This window comes from Spermophilus citellus, assembly GCF_964194105.1.
Source record: "Spermophilus citellus genome assembly, chromosome: 6".
Classification (NCBI taxonomy): domain Eukaryota; kingdom Metazoa; phylum Chordata; class Mammalia; order Rodentia; family Sciuridae; genus Spermophilus; species Spermophilus citellus.
Window position 1 is genome coordinate 84,949,609 of NC_138187.1, and position 14,383 is coordinate 84,963,991.

The 14,383-nt window shown below is 42.8% G+C and overlaps 2 protein-coding genes across 16 annotated transcripts in view; one reads left to right on the plus strand and one right to left on the minus strand.

The window, feature by feature from the left end:
- The window catches only part of CELF2 (CUGBP Elav-like family member 2), a 501,848-nt gene that overhangs the window by 147,140 nt on the left and 340,325 nt on the right, over positions 1 to 14,383 (minus strand). The window lies entirely within an intron of this gene.
- Positions 70 to 2,957, plus strand: LOC308651698 (uncharacterized protein). Its single transcript, XM_081299116.1, has 3 exons — positions 70 to 167; positions 1,471 to 1,659; positions 2,297 to 2,957. Exons 1-3 carry the CDS (start codon positions 93 to 95, stop codon positions 2,405 to 2,407), a joined length of 375 nt encoding a protein of 124 aa, XP_081155242.1. The 5' UTR covers positions 70 to 92; the 3' UTR covers positions 2,408 to 2,957.

A 14,383-nucleotide genomic window follows, 5' to 3' on the forward strand; every position in this document is an offset into this window, starting at 1 on the left:
TCGGAGAAACTAGAAACGGGCAAGACCTATGAAGTCATTTCTCTGTGTGCCGGCCGCCCCCACCCTTTACCTCCGTCCCTGCCAGAATAGAAATGTTCCTGAGAACTGCAGTGTGGTTCTTCACGCTGGAGCCAAAGGAAACATCTGTAAGTCTGGCGGGATTTCAGGTGAGCATGCTGCTGAGAGGGCTCGGAGCCGGCACTGGGAAGAGATTCCAACTATGGAGGGAACTGTTTTTCTCCTTCCTTCTTTTACTTTAAATGTCAAAGCTTTTCACACTACAGTGACACCCTAAAACGATTCTCTTACTTCCGCTGCTTCATTGGAAACAATATCTTTTCATGCTCCATAGAGTGCCCACCAGCTGACTCAAAACCAGGAATGCAACAGGGGGCTGCTCTAGTTCACCGTGCTCCGCAATGCAGGAAAGACGGGCAGAGGAGCTGGTGGAAAAAATATACCCCTTTCCCTTCAGTGCTTTGCCTTCACTTGATCTACATGTGTTCGTTGCTGTTTTAAGGTTTTGGATCAAGTTCTTCGACGGTCTACAAGGTGCAGCGATGGACTTAAATAGCCCAATTGCAAGAAGCTCAAACTTCAAACAAGGTGCACAGACCACAACCTGATACAGACATTGTGTATATATAGTGAGGGGCACAAACCATTCTGGGAATTTCAACCAAGTGGGACGTGCTCTGATGGGGAATCCAGGAGGAAGAGTGAAATGATATTTGCACTGGATTTTGAGAAATCAGGATATAAACAATCAGGACTGCGAAGGACTGATTCTAGGGAGCGGAAATGGCAGGACTCAGGTTAAGTGCCCAAGAAGTCCAAGAAGCATTTGACCACAATTCAAAACAGCTCAGCAGGCGTTACTGGCACTAAGTGGCAGGAAAACAGGTATCAAAGACAAGGAATTCATAATCAAGAGTATGCACCCTGAAGTGAAATATAATTTCAGTAATAACAATCACTGGGCCAGAGCCATGTTCCACTGCATCCTGCAGGCTCAACAGAACCAGAACCACCCAATGGGGAGGAGTAGGGACTCAGAGATGAACACTTATACTCAAATTCTACATCTGCCACTTACTTAGATGAATCAGTCTTGTAGGTTTTGGTTTTCTCCCTCATAAAATGGGCATAATATTTATCTCATAGGATTATCGTGAGGATACATAACAGTGGATACTGAGCCCACAGTACAGAACCTGGCAAGCACTCCATGCAAGTGCTGCTGCTATTATTAGTACCGTCCCTGCTTCTAAGGAGTGATGGCACTTTTACTGAAAGAACAACCCGTCTTGCATGAGGGCTATGTCCAGAGGTGTGGCCAGGAGACATGGGTTTTCGAATCAGGTGTAGACGGGCCATAGTTATAGTTCCCTTGGGGCCAGACACTGTTCTCAAGATCTCTCTGTATATTACCTCACTTAACCTGTGTAACCATCCTATTCATTTTTACAGATGAGGAAGCTGAGGTGCAGAGAAATTGAGCCACTTGTTCCAGGTCAGAAAGAAAAGGCAGTGGAGGAGGGTCGAGAGGCCACGCATGCATCTCCAAGGCCCTGCTCTCAGCCACCACCACTACGCCTGTCATCTCTAGCACCAGCCGACTCTGTCATCGTTTCATTGGAAGCTGGGGCATCTTATCTGGTAGGCAGCTGAACATGGCATGGAGATGAACCCCAGCCAGGAAAAGGACACACCCAAATATAACATGTGCATGGAGTTTTACAAATTATTTAAACTCACTCTCACTCCCTTGACCTTTTTTTTTTTGGTTCCTCCTCCTGGCCACAAATGTCTGAGGACTGAAATAGGCTAAGAAATAGAAGCTCACATCAGAAACATTTCAGGCCAGTGAGGGCACACGCCTGTTATCCTAGCAACTCAGAGACTAGGCAGGAGGATCAAAGTAAAACAGAAAGGCTGGTGATGGAGCTCAGTGATAGACTATCCCTGGGTTCAATCCCCAGTAACTGCCTCTGGTCACCCCCCATGTAAAAAAGGAAAAGAAACATCTCAACCCCACACATTTGGGAGTGAGAGACACAATAGGGGACTGAGAACAGAGTGAAAGGTTTTGTGTTGGAATTTGGGGGGAGCTAAGGGTGGTGGCAACCTTTCCCAGCACCTAATACGTTTCACTGCTTGAAGGCTTGATGTTAAGCATGTATCTGGTCATGTGATACACTCTGAACCAGACCCTATATAAGTTAATGAACTAATGCTCCTTCCCTGTTTGTACACTGAAACTGTGTAACTGTTCTTAACCTTTATTGGGTCATAGAGCTTTCAGAAGAAGAAGAAAACAAGAAAACAAGAGGAAGAATGTTTGAGTCTGTTTCCTTGCCAGCCTGGTGTATCGGACCTAAAGACTTTGAGGGCCCTGTGGACCTGAGCCACATCTTTTGACTTTGTATCCTCAGGACACTGCACATGGTCCAGCACATAGGCTGTTAAAATACATTCATCTCTTCGCTTTTCGGGAGTAAATATGTAGGTGCCAGATCATAGAAAGGCAGTGTTGACTTCATTCAATCTACGGCTAATTTTGAATGCTTTCTCTGCACAAGGCACTGAGCTAGGCACAGACCTAGGCACAGAACTTCAGCGATACAAAAAACACCATCTTCTAACAAGCAGTTTAAGCTGGCCGCATGAAAGATACTTAGGAAAATGAATGATATAAATTCTGAAAGATTTTCAAAGTGTGCCTGGAGCTTTGATTTTTTACAGTACAGTATTATGTGCCTACTTTTATTTGAATGAATGCCAGGAGAGAAAAATAGGAGTCTAAATTGTCTTTTGAACTCCAAAGACAATATAAGGACTTAGATCTAAGGTCATATGGTATACATATGGTTTAGGGAAAAGAAGTGGAAGTCTTAAAAATTATCCTGAAGGATGTGTTAAATTTTGAGACTAGATCAGCAATTTTCCTTGGGATTATAAGCTTTTCTCAAATACACCACTTCATCTTTGTCTCAAGTTCCTTTTCTATCAAATGGGGGCAATTTTCCTGAGGGTAGAGGGGGAAGTGGATGGAGGGCCAGGGAGGATGTGATATGGTTTAACGGTTTCCTGACTTTGAAGTGTTTTAAAAATGCAGCCTTTTCATTGCAAACACGTGACGGAATATGTGTCAACACAGCATTCTGTGTTGCTAGGGCAGCCCAACCAACAGTGCCACATCCATTCCCGCAGCTCTACAGCTCATGCAGAAGAAGGGAAAAGCCACAAAGCGAAGGGCCCTCTCTTATCTCCTCGGCTTCCCAGTCATCCCCAAGACACATGGCAGGCCCTCCAACTACTGATTAGTCTAGGTTAAACAATCAAACTCAGCCATTTGACAAAGACTCTTCTTTTCGCCTCTTAAGCTGTCACAAATTTATTTGCCTTGGAACTTAATCTGTGGCATGAAAGCCTGACATGTCCCACTTAAAAACTGTGCTCCTAAATACAGATTAGAGTGCAATTAGGTGGAGAGGAAAGCCTAAAAGATGCGATTAAAAAAATGTCTTTAATTTAGTCATTACCTTTCCTTAAGTCTTTTTCCTTCCTTCATAGAGATTAGAGCAAAGCCGAGGTCCTTAGATGGATTTCTGTGGCAGGGACATGGGCATGGTAGAAGGATCCCATGTTTTCCACCTCTAGAGTTGAGCACAACTCGGATTGGACTCGCAAAATAGCTAAGACCTGTCACCATCTGGCAGCTGTATGGTGGCCTGTGTGAAATGAACTGGTGGTCACAATCCAGTTCCCATTAGACAGATGTCCACTTCACAAAGAGCATCGCATGCAGCAGCTCGGCTGGCAGAGAGAGGAGAGAGGCTGGGCTTGGAAACTGCGTTTACTTCTCCTGTCTAGCCAGGTTGCTGACTCAACTGCACAGAAACCAGGTGGAGGCAATGTGGCAGGTAGGATGGCCGATGCTTGGAATCCTATTTTACGTTTATGGATCCGTCTAACCCCTTACAAAACACCTCCAAGTGCTTTTCGGATGTTCTCTCGTAGATCCTACTCAGTAGCCACCAGCTTCAAATCTAGGTGGGGCTTACTGAGACACATGGTGGGACAGGCTGACTTCACTTAGGGATGGAAAGATGGAGACTGCAACTGCCCGCAACACTCTCATTACAGTAGGGAGAACACCTCGGGCAGAACAGGCAGAGAAAGGCCCTCCTTAGCCTTTCCTGGTTAACTGGCCTTCTTGCCTGCAGTGAGCAAGTTATAGTTGAATCCCGAAGAGAAACTGCAAAATGGTCCTGAATTACAAAATGTAACTACCTGGATGGATCATGAATGTCTTATAAAAGATTAAAAAGCTAAGGCCTGATTTCCTGTTTTACCCCACTGAGGTATTTGATTCCATCTAGACAATGAAACCAGACTGCTCCATTTTCTCTCTAATGGCAGTGCAAAGGGAAAGTGTTATTTCTAGCACAGCAGGGGAGTACACAAATTAAGCAGTTTTCTCATTGATTTTTCTTAACTCATGCAAACATTTTGGCTCACAGTCTCTTTTTAATAACTTCATATTTTTTTTTAAACCACATATACAAGCACAAACAAAAAACACCCAACTTAAGCTAATCCAATTTGAAAGAGAATCTTTGAAGATCACAGAAAGTAAAAAGAACAAACTGCATTTATTTTATTATGTTATAATAACTACGTTAATATGGCAAGAAAACCTATTCAGAATTAGTATCCATTCTTATAATACTTCCTTACTAAACAGAACATAAGGGATGCCTCGGTGATACATAAGAGGTAGATGCGTATGAAAGTTGGGAACATGTTTACTTCCTTTTCGAGGCTGTGACTATTCTAATAATTATCTTAATACTTCCTCTGAAATGAGCTATTGTATACAGGCTTCTGAAACTAGTGACCATTCTGGGCAGGGTGTAGTGGGCAGGTAAATAACTAAGGGCTCCTGCCTTCGAAGTCAGCAAACTTCCCCTCCTCTTTGCCACACAGGACTACTCTATAATGCCAACCCACCATCTTCAAAACTGGGTGTCGTCAGCCATCAGAATAAATCATACAGTAAAGTCTGTATGTCAATGACACATAATGCCTGGGGGGGGGGACCCAAACGCAAGGTATAACACACTATTTGGGTATAGTCCAGCACCAGTCCAACAATCCCACAGGATGTCCATAGAGATCTGGGCCAAAGCAAGATAATTGGACTTATAATTATTTTTGAAGGAATCTGTCATCTTCAAGGCCAGGAACACAGTTTCAATTACTGAGGTTTGGAATCTACTGGAGGCCCTCTACAGTCTCTGACTCTGAATTATGAAATTTTGTTTTGCCAAGTTTTACACTCTTTCCGGAGGGACTGTGGCTTATCTTTGCTTCCCCCCACCCCACCACTCGTTCTACCACAACCTTTCCTTTCTCGATACGATGCTTATTTAAATTGTGTGTGATATTTTCTAGCAACTTTGTTGAAAAAGAAGCATTATAAGGTTTTGCGGCACAAAAATTTAGGATAATAAACCTTTCGAAGTACACAGAGCTTACAAAATGAGACACCATTACTGCTGTTGCTATTTCTTCATCATTATTTTCTTCTACTACTGTACCGGGCAATTTACATTCAACATTTTATAAATAATTTATTCCTCAGAAGTCTACCATGCAGGTAATATCATTTTTATTTGGGGGAAAAAGGGGGAGGCATTCAGAGAAATAAACCAACTTCAGGTTATCACAGAATCTGAAATATGTGAGTTTTAAACACACACACACATTTGCCTCCCATGACAGTTGAGGCCACCAATCACTCTAGCGTAATGAATGTATGCCCACGGGCAGGGGCTGGCAGTTCATCCTCAGGACCCTACACCAAACAGGTTACAAGGAAAAAGGGTTTTGAGGGCTAGCTCAATGTGTTGCCCATGCCTGTTATGTTAACAGGAGGGCTGCCAACTTCATATCCTTGTATTTTATTGGAAAACCCCAGAAAGGCTCATTAGTAAGACATTTAGCCAGTGTCTACCCTAAACTGCCGCTGTGGTGGTGGGAGGGGAAAGTGGAAAGAAAACTAAAAATGAAGACAAAGAGGAAAGAGGAGATAGGAGCATGCTACGGAAAGGTATGACAGGGCAGTGGCACATGCCTGTAGACCCAGTGACTCAGGAGGCTGAGGGCAGGAGGATCACAAGTTCAGAGCTAGTCTCAGCAACTTAGTAAGACCCCATCTCAAAATAAAATATAAAAAAGGGCTGGGGATATGGCTCAATGGCTGAGTGACCCTGGATTCAATGCCCAGGACCACACACACACACAAAAAAAAAAAAAAAAAGAAAAAGAAAAAAGAAAGAAAAGCAAAGCATTAGGCTTGTACTCTGACATGACCTGGGCTCCCCTAACCTCTCAATCTATCTGTGCTAAATGAACAGCACAGGCTCTCCTGCTCTGCTGAGTACTCTCCAGAAGAGGAAACACATGTGCAGGTACATGCACACTATGGACACTGTTAGCTCAAAGTTGGCCCTACGTGTCCAAAGAACATGAAGGAAGTCCCGTCTTTAAATATCTCAAATTCTCTCTCCCCTTTTAGAGTATAGAACATGGCCTGTTCTTTATATTTGCAGCACTAAGCACACGTGGCTCACACTTGGTAAACACCTTGTTCGATTCCTAATGCATCTTCCATTTGTCCAGCCTATATTAAATTCAACATTAAATGGGACCCAGGGATTTCAAGGCTACCCTAACCTCCAAGGCAGAAAAGGAGCTGTGCATTAAGCCCCAGGAGAGAGCTGGCCAGAGTCTGCTCCTGGGGACTGCTAAGTTGGCTGCTCCCACCATCTCCTTAACTTTCCTCACGTGCTCCAAGTTCATGACTTCCTCTGTGCAAAAGTTTGGCTCAAACTCTACCCTTTACCTGCAGCTCTAACATTTTAAGTATAAGCAGCAGAATCCCAGGGTTTAGCATTAATTGGAAGAGCTTATCTATATATAGCTTCACTCTTGCACTTTAGCATCTTCAAAACTTCAATCATGTTCTCTTCTCTTTCTGCGAGCACAATCCCTCCTTTTCATGTCCTGCCGCAGCCTTTTCCCTTTTCATTCTCATGACTCAATGCTGTCAGGCCTTTTAAGTTAACCTCCTAGACCTTTCCACATGGCTTCACCTTCCTAGACCTCTGTGACTCATGCTGCTCTCCTTTGGAACTCTTCCATCTCCTTGATATATCTTCAATAACGCTTCTGAATTTTGGGGAAAGTGGCCTAGATAGGAGCTAAAAAGCTCTTTGTGAAAAGTAGTGAATTTGGGGCTGGGGATGTGGCTCAAGCAGTAGCGCGCTCGCCTGGCATGCGTGCGGCCCGGGTTCGATCCTCAGCACCACATACCAACAAAGATGTTGTGTCCGCCGAGAACTAAAAATAAATATTAAAAATTCTCTCTCTCTCTCTCTCCTCTCTCCCTCTCTCTTTAAAAAAAAAAAAAAAAGTAGTGAATTACCTGTCCCTTAGCACTTGGGGTCTGGTATCATCGTGTTGAGCGTGTGGGGAGCAGTCTGACCATTAGCTTGTCAGAGACCTGGTTTCCTGTGCTCCTTTCTCTCCCTAAGGTTTTCCTCTCTCTCTCTCTCTCTACATGTCTATGATGTGATTTCCATTAAATGACAATAGTCAGGGAAGCATTTTATCCTTTCACCTCGAACTAAAAGGGAAAGTGAAGGCAACAAAACCACAGCCATCTCTGGACTCTGCTGGCGAGAACCTGGGAACAGTGGTGGAGAGGCCTGAGGCTGCTGTCAAGAGACAGACCTCGACCCCTGTGCAGCTGAGGCTGCACAATTTGTGCAACATAAACCTAAGGCCCAAGTGTACCTCAAAATATTTAACCGCCCCCCCCCCCAAATATTTTGTAAAGATAGGATTCTTGGTCAGTTAATGAATATAATGAGTGAATATTCTCTCTCAATCCTTTCATTCTTTTCTCCAATTCCAATTTATGATCCCTCTAATGGGAATAGAGAAATTATACTCCTTTATCCTTGGAATTGATCGTTGTCTGAAGTATATTTTATGGGTTTCTCCAATTTGAATTAATGCCAGAATGTGGATGCTGGATTAGGAACGTATCTCTCAGTCATTTACATAGAGAGTGAAAAAGTATTGATTCTAAATACCAGTTCCTGTGGTGTTTCAATTGCCATCCCTGTCCACCCTCAACCATTAGATTTACCATTACAATCTGCCCCCAGTTCATCTGACTAGCTCCCTTTTCTATTTATAGCAAAATATGCTTCTTTGCTTGTGACCAGTATGTCTGTCTACACCACTCAGGGGAAAAAAAGGCCTTGAGAAATCCAATATGTCATAAGCCATCATCCACGTACACACCTTTCTTTTGTGTTCCTTTCTCCATGGCATGTGCTCTTCAAGCTTGATCTGAAAAATATCCTCAGACACTGGAAGACCCTGATTCTTTAACAAGCCATTTTACTCTAGCTCTTATTCTACTGCTCTACCTAACACGTTACCAAGATACCTGCTGCATAACTACTTTCTACTGAATTTCACAGTATGGGTCAGAACATTTTCAATTCTGTTGATCAACTGTCCTGAAAGCCAACTTCCCATCATCCAGAAAATCTAATTTTATTTTAAAAGCTATTTTTTAGCTTGGTTTCTGTTTTTTTTTTTTTCCTCTCATTTTCCCAATTATCTTTTCATCTCCTCTGAGTTTCCAAAGGTTTTGACAGGGCCAGAGTGTTTTATTCATAGTGGCACACCCTGGCTGCTAACTAGAGGGAGAATTGTCCCTTTAAAAGATTCAAGCCAGGGAACATTAGAGGATAAAGCATGAGAATATCTGGTCTCAGGATCAATAAAATTAGGATAAAGAACAAAGAGCTTGAGACCTCAGGCCTAAATTTTGTTAGCATCTGGAGCCATATTTCAAAGGATGAAAATTTTGACTTTTAATAATCTACTAATATGGCTGGGGTTGTGGGTCTGTGGTACAGCACTTGCTTAGCATGTGTAAGGTCCTCATATAAATAAATAAAATAAAGGTATTGTGTCCATCTACAACTAAACAATTAAAAAAAAAGAAGAAATCCACCCAAAGAAGCTAGTATTATACTAATAGCATTTTATATTCCACCTTGGTTGGAATGATAAAGATAATAGACTTCTTCAAAAGACATGTGATGAAATTATTTATTTTTTAATATTTATTTTTTAGTTATAGGTGGGAACAATATCTTTATTATTATTTTGTTTTTATGTGCTGCTGAGAATCGAACCCAGTGCCTCACGCATGCTAGGCGAGCGCTCTACCACTGAGCCCCAGCCCTAGCCCCATGAAATTATTTCTTAATGCTAGCATTCTGAACAGTTCTAAAATAGCCATGGCTATTTCATTAATTTATTGATTTTTGCAGTGCTGGGAAGAGAATCCAGGCCTTCACCTGTGCTAGGCAAGCGCTCTGCCACTGTGGTACGCCCCAGTCTGACCGGGGTTAACTTTAGACTTTTATTAGAAGCAAAGACCGAAGAAGGAAGAAAGTCAACCTTTCAACGTGAATGCTGGATCATCTGGGGTCTGTGGAAGGAATAAAAAGTGAGTAGGGGAAGACAGATGGAACTCAGGCCACGCAGAGGTGTTTCAGAGTTGCCAACAGTGTCACCCCATCAGGGCACCTCTCTCTCTCTAGTTAGGAAGGACTGGCTTCATCACACTCAGTGGGATGGTCACCTTCAGTGGCACAATGGTGTGCATGATAAAACAGCATCTTTCATGTGGAGAAACCCCTCGGGCACAAGAGCAAAGGCAAATGAGGTCTCCAGGCTGGCGAAGTATCCACACACTGGATGCCAACCCTGAGGTCAGCTGGACTTCACCTTCCCATCCACCTGGAATGTCTTACAAGTACTCAAAGGGACAGAAGGCCACCAAGCCAGAGGTTCTCTCCTTAAACCTTGGGTCCATCCAAAGAAGTCTGCTTTCCTTTTGCCTAGAGCCTGTTTTCTTTGTCTTTCTAAAACTTTAATCCAGAAACGCAAATCTACCAGGGACTGGATGACTGGGGACCAGCTGAAGTCTTAGTGTTCCAGACGGAGGAGGAGAAGAAAACAAAATGGTCAGAAGCAGCCTTGAGTAATTTCTTGTCTTCTTTGATACTGGCTTTGATTTTGGCTCTCTCTCTGGGTCCTGTCTCCCCTCCTTTCCTTTCTTCTCCAGAGATATAGAGATCAAAATGTACCCGTGATAAATATTATCTGCCAGGGTAGAAGCTGCCCTTTGAAAAAAGTAACAGCAATTCAGCACTGTGCAGGACAGACACAGCCCAGTTACCCATGGCCAGAATACAGGGCATCGAAAGGGATCCCTTCTTGCTACAACTTCAAGGTAGTTATTTTAACATTTTTCCTTCCTGTATTACAATTGTTCAGTGGGTGACACCCGTGCACGTCAAAATGATTAAAAACTCCATTTCAAGAAATGAACTGTTAAGTCTCCTAACGTTGCCATATGATGTAACTAGCAAATCCGTCTTTCATGAAGAGATGAGGGTCTCTGCCTCCATGAACATAAAAATTCTGACCACATTTTTATGTATGTCCTGCGGGTCCTTGGTTGACCAACAAAAGGATGTCACAATAAGAAACACAGATTTGTTAGCATAAAATGAACCGAGAAAGAAAGCATCCTGCCTGTGGGCCACTGAGCAGCACAATCCAAACTGGGGCTGTCCCAGAAAATCTAGGGCAGCAACCCTGGCTGAAATGTAGGACAGAAATCCTATCCCCTACTTCATTTGCAGGCATTAAAACGAGGCATGGGTTCACCTTCCTGCATTTTAAATTCTTTCTCCATTACTGGTTTTGATATGACACTGCTTAAGTCAACGGACTTCAAGCCCACTTTTATTACTGACGTGAAGTTTCTGACAGAGGGTTTCAGGAAGAAAGAGGAGGCATGAAGCGTGGAGATGAACCTCTCAACTCCCACTGCATTCCCCAGATATAAAGGCCAGGGGTGTTCTTTACAAACCTTTAACATTTTTAAGAAGAATAAAGCTTATAAGATTACCAACTCTCTTTAGACTGTACTGGCGGCATGCACATTTCTTCTCTTACTGAATATGTAAAGCAGCTCTGAGCAGGAGGTATTATTTGTTGTAGGGGAAAGAAGTTGTGTCTCCTTCTCTAACTAGCTTGCAGTCTTAGTATCAGTCACCAGTCTCCTGACTCCAAGGCCTATCCTCATCCTACCATAGCACAGAGGAAATTTCTAGACTGAGACATGACTTCGGTCTCTCTGCCAAACTCTGAAATCAATAAGGTTAGGCGTCACAGGCTTCTCTCCTTCCCCTCTCCTCTCTCCCTGTTCTTCTCCAGCCAGCCAGGCTCATTCTCAAGAAATTTTTCCATTGTACTAAACTAGGGAGAGATTAGGACCAAGTTAGGTTTTATTAATGAATTCTTGAAGACTGAAGTCAAGCCTGTGAGACGGAAAGAAATGACTCGCCATCATTCTAATGGGGCCAGTCCCATGGGTCACCCGAACTCCAGTTTGACCAACAAGAAAATGAAAGCGTTATTAGTGTCATAAGCGTCACCAGAGCTGCTCTTTTGAAACTTAAAGGTAATAACCCTTCCCAAAGGAGACATGAATTTAATTTTTGTTCCACCCAGAAAGCTCTGGGCTCTAAGCACTGCAGGGCTACAGCTGCATAGCGGTTATGCCCTGACCTCTCGACACATTTCAAGAAAAAAGGAAGTTTTGTTCTTTGGGCCTGTGGTATGTAGGGACAGTCAACACAAGCCACTTCCCTTTTCTGCTTTTCTCCTGGTTGAGAAGTTACCAAAAGAGACATAGTAAAAAGTGATCAACAAGGCATTAGACTAAGGCAGAGGTGCTGTTCCTGTATCACAGTCTCAAAGGTTACATGATTTCAATCTAGTCACTTTAGGTTTTGGTCCTGTAAAATCAGAAATAAAAATAGCCGACCATTTAAGTCCAGAAAAATGTATGCAGCCTTTATTATAGAATATGCACCCCTCTCTAGAGGCTTATGACCCTGGATTATAGTTCTGATTTACTAAAATATTAAGAGAGTGACGATCTGAGGCTGGTCATTTATCTACCATTTACAGGTCCGAGTCTGGTCTCCTTTGAGCACATCTCTGTATGGACCACTTCTTCATCTTGACTCAATCCCCAAGCCTTCAACTCTTCCTTCTCCCAACCTGGGAGCAAGCTTTGTCTTTACTGGCTTCCCTGCTGTGGACCTTGGAGAGAATACCTGTTTGTTTTCCTTCCTGATCGTCTATCTCAGCTGCCTTACCCACCTGCAGCTCCTGGCTCCCTAGGACTCAGTTATCCTCTCACAGATGGGTCATCTAGAACCACAACCATCAGGACCCATTGAATCAACTGAATTTAAGTGGGCCTGGCCTTTCCTGCTCTTCAGTAGTTCTGCTGTTCTTTCCCCTACAGAATTTTCCAAAGCAGTCATTTTTAAGCCTTTCCCATTCTTCTTAAGTCTAGAACTCCACCCGGATTTCTCAAATGTTTATAGTGACCATGAAGACTGAACGCATCTGTATGCACTGTCACCTAATTCCCTTCATTATACTGAAATTTTCTGTGTGGTTGCTTCCTCTTAACTGCCTCTCTGTCTCAAATTAAGCAACTTTCTACTCTCTTACCTGAACTCTTCCTTCTTTCACTCTCTTCAAAGATCCTCTTTCTGGTCTTCTTTTACCATCTTTTTATATTTGCACAAAAAGCAGCAGCACCTCTGAGTTTTCTTCTTTCATGACCAGACCAAGAAAAGGTAGTTTACACTCACAGCCCCCATCTCCACAGATCAATTCCTTTTCCCCTCCCTAACCTCCACTGTTTTTCTGAAATGCTCTCCAAAGTCCTCCCAATTACCAAATGGGATGGCTATTTTTTTTTTTTTTTTGGCCTGCATCCTTCTCGACAATTCTGTGGCACCTCAGACTCAGCAAAATCAAAACTGAACTTAGTATTTCTCTTTTTCGTTCCTACCATTGCTGATTGCTTCCTTATTTCTTCCATTTAAGCCAAGATCTCATTACCATTGCCCCAACTTAAGCCATCAAGTCCCTGTCCGTCCACTACTGTTATGTCTATTTCATGCAGTCCTCTCTCTCTGCAGTCCTGACAGACTGCATCCTTCTTTCAACGCAAGTCAACATGGTGCACCAGTCCTGCAGTCTGTTTTTTGCTAAAGTAGGCGTTCTAGATCCTCAACTGTCTAACAAAGAAATTTCAGTTTTTTATCTTGAGGATGAAGGTCTTCTAAGAATTGGCTCAGACCTATAAATTATAGGCTCCATTATTTTCTCTTCTTCCATTTCATTTCATGTATTTCACATTTCCTCTGAACTCTGGCAGAATTCACAGTCCCCATAATACACCCTGCTCCTCTCACCTGCTGCCTGAGTCAGGTGGGTCCATCTATTTGCAATGTTCAACATTGTCTTTACTCATTGAAATCCTATTATCATTTCAAAGATGCCATCATCCCTATCTTCTGTAAGCTGAAAACTAACTGTTCTTTCTCTGAACTTCCAAGATTGCAGTATGCCCATCTCTTTGTTTCTCTCTCTGTCCTCATGCCTTTTATATTGCGACTGCCTGAGAACTTAGCTTATTGTTCTTACTGAATTGTAAGTTCTTGGAAACAGTGATGATGAGGATAACAAGTATCATAATAACGTCTGTCACAACAGACTCCTACCAATTCCAGCTCTGTGCAAAACACATATTTTTATCACCCCAGAAGCCCCATGAAGACAGTTCCCATTTTCATATTTGATTAAGGAAAGTGCCCAAGGCTGACACCTAGGAAATGGCAGAGCCAAAACCTGACTTAACCTGACCTTAGCCTTGTCTGATTTCAAAAGCCATATTCTTATCCATCCATAGACTCAGCTGAGAACCACCGAGAACCCCCTAAGTCCTAACAGGTGGAGCAGTTTACTTAGCCTAGTTCCTCAGCGTTGCTGGGCCTGCTGGGTCAATACAGACATCTACTGGGAGAAGAAAGAGCTTAGACTCTTTCTATTAAAGGATGAAAATAGGACCAAGTTTTTGCACCTGCAGATTAAACAGAATATCAAATGCAAAAGCTCTAACTCACCTGGATTAGGTAATAACCTAACTTTGTCTCTTTCCTTAGAACCATCAAGATCAGTAAGACAATAAATCAAGGCCACGCCAAAAAGTCTTACTTAGATAATTTAAACCACATTTAGACAGAGCCTCCAGTAATTCTGGTTTCTGAAGCTCTGACATCAGCCCTATGAAAACATGATAATTGTACCATGCTGACAGAGTCAAAATCAATGCAAATTTAGC

What these genes read in the sequence shown, in the direction of transcription:
- LOC308651698 (XM_081299116.1), top strand. Translation starts at nt 93, where the DNA reads ATGTTCCTGAGAACTGCAGTGTGGTTCTTCACGCTGGAGCCAAAGGAA. An exon ending in TAAGTCTGGCGGGATTTCAG is followed by an intron (nt 168 to 1,470) that starts GTGAGCATGCTG and finishes TCATTTTTACAG; the next exon opens with ATGAGGAAGCTGAGGTGCAG. An exon ending in AAGCTGGGGCATCTTATCTG is followed by an intron (nt 1,660 to 2,296) that starts GTAGGCAGCTGA and finishes ATTGGGTCATAG; the next exon opens with AGCTTTCAGAAGAAGAAGAA.